General features: G+C 37.1%; 1 protein-coding gene across 1 annotated transcript in view; it reads left to right on the plus strand.

Annotated features, from left to right (window-relative positions):
- hspg2 (heparan sulfate proteoglycan 2) overlaps positions 1-1,376 on the plus strand; it is a gene marked incomplete in the record, with an annotated part of 235,200 nt that overhangs the window by 156,248 nt on the left and 77,576 nt on the right. The window contains 1 exon segment of the mRNA XM_014024404.1: positions 699-758. Coding sequence (XP_013879858.1) covers positions 699-758 — 60 coding nt within the window.

The raw sequence follows: 1,376 nt of genomic DNA on the forward strand, positions 1-1,376 counted from the left end.
GCAAGAAACACTGAACTGATTTAATGTACACTTCACGTTGTAATGTATTTATCTCAACTGTAAAAAATGTTTTTTAAAAAGAAGAAAAACAGATAAAAATAAAAACAAACGAAAGCCATTTCTGGATTTCTGGATGGGATGCCAGCTTTTATTCAAACAATTCAAGATATCCACAAGCTGTATGTTTGTTTTTAACAGCTGAGTTCAAATGTGTTTCTGCTACTAACCTACAAGACAACTATTCTGCATAAAGTGTGTGTCTGCTGGTGGTGTTGCTGCATTGCTGGTTCAGTCAGTGTACATGTGTGTGTTTGGATTTTAAATTGGCATGTTTGRTGCTTATGTCTGTGTGTTCTTGCTTTAAAACAAGCATATTATTGTTTCGCCAACACACTTACCTGCACTTTGTTTTGTTTTATCTGTTCATCAGGTAAGTGTGGAAATTATAATGCAATGAAATAGCTGCTAAATTCAGTGGTACCAGTGAAGTGAAATTGGTGCCAGATGAATTTAGGTCTAACATGTGTGATTGTGTGAAATCAGCTGAATAAAACTACAGCAGCCCACCTGCAGAGGAGGGTGTAGTCTCTCTGGGGGAGATAGGAGGTATGGTAAACTGCTGCTAATTTGGAGGCACTGACCTGTCAGTTTACTTGTCCCCCCCCACACCCCCACCACCTCCCTCCCTCCATCTCCAGAGGCCTCTCAGAGTCAGATGTTTTACACAGCCTATGAAATGTTTGAAGGACACAGAAAGTGTAAGTCCGCATGGTTTCCTTTCTTCTGGATTCTGTGGTCACTCCTGTCTCCCCCCTTTGTTATGCATGCACTCATTCCCCACAGCATGGATGCACTGGTGACCTGCTGATTCCCATGTACACTCAACTACATTTACAACAAACAATACAACAGTATACAACAATCTTAAGGTATACAGTAGCAGTATACAACAATCTTAAGGTACAGCAGTATACAACAATTTTAAGGTTCAACAGTATACAACAATCTTAAAGTACAGCAGTATACAACAATTTTAAGGTTCAACAGTATACAACAATCTTAAAGTACAGCAGTATACAACAATGTTAAGGTACAAAAGTATACAACAATGTTAAGGTACAAAAGTATACAACAATCTTAAGGTACAACAGTATACAACAATCTTAAGGTACAACAGTATACAACAATCTTAAGATACAATAGTATACAACAATCTTATGGTACAACAGTATACAACAATCTTAAGGTACAACAGTATACAACAATCTTAAAGTACAGCAGTATACAACAATCTTATGGTACAACAGTATACAACAATCTTGACGTACAGAAGTATACAACAATCTTATGGTACAACAGTATACAACAATCTTAAG

The sequence above is a fragment of the Austrofundulus limnaeus genome, unplaced genomic scaffold (genome assembly GCF_001266775.1).
Source record: "Austrofundulus limnaeus strain Quisiro unplaced genomic scaffold, Austrofundulus_limnaeus-1.0 Scaffold421, whole genome shotgun sequence".
Lineage (NCBI taxonomy): Eukaryota > Metazoa > Chordata > Actinopteri > Cyprinodontiformes > Rivulidae > Austrofundulus > Austrofundulus limnaeus.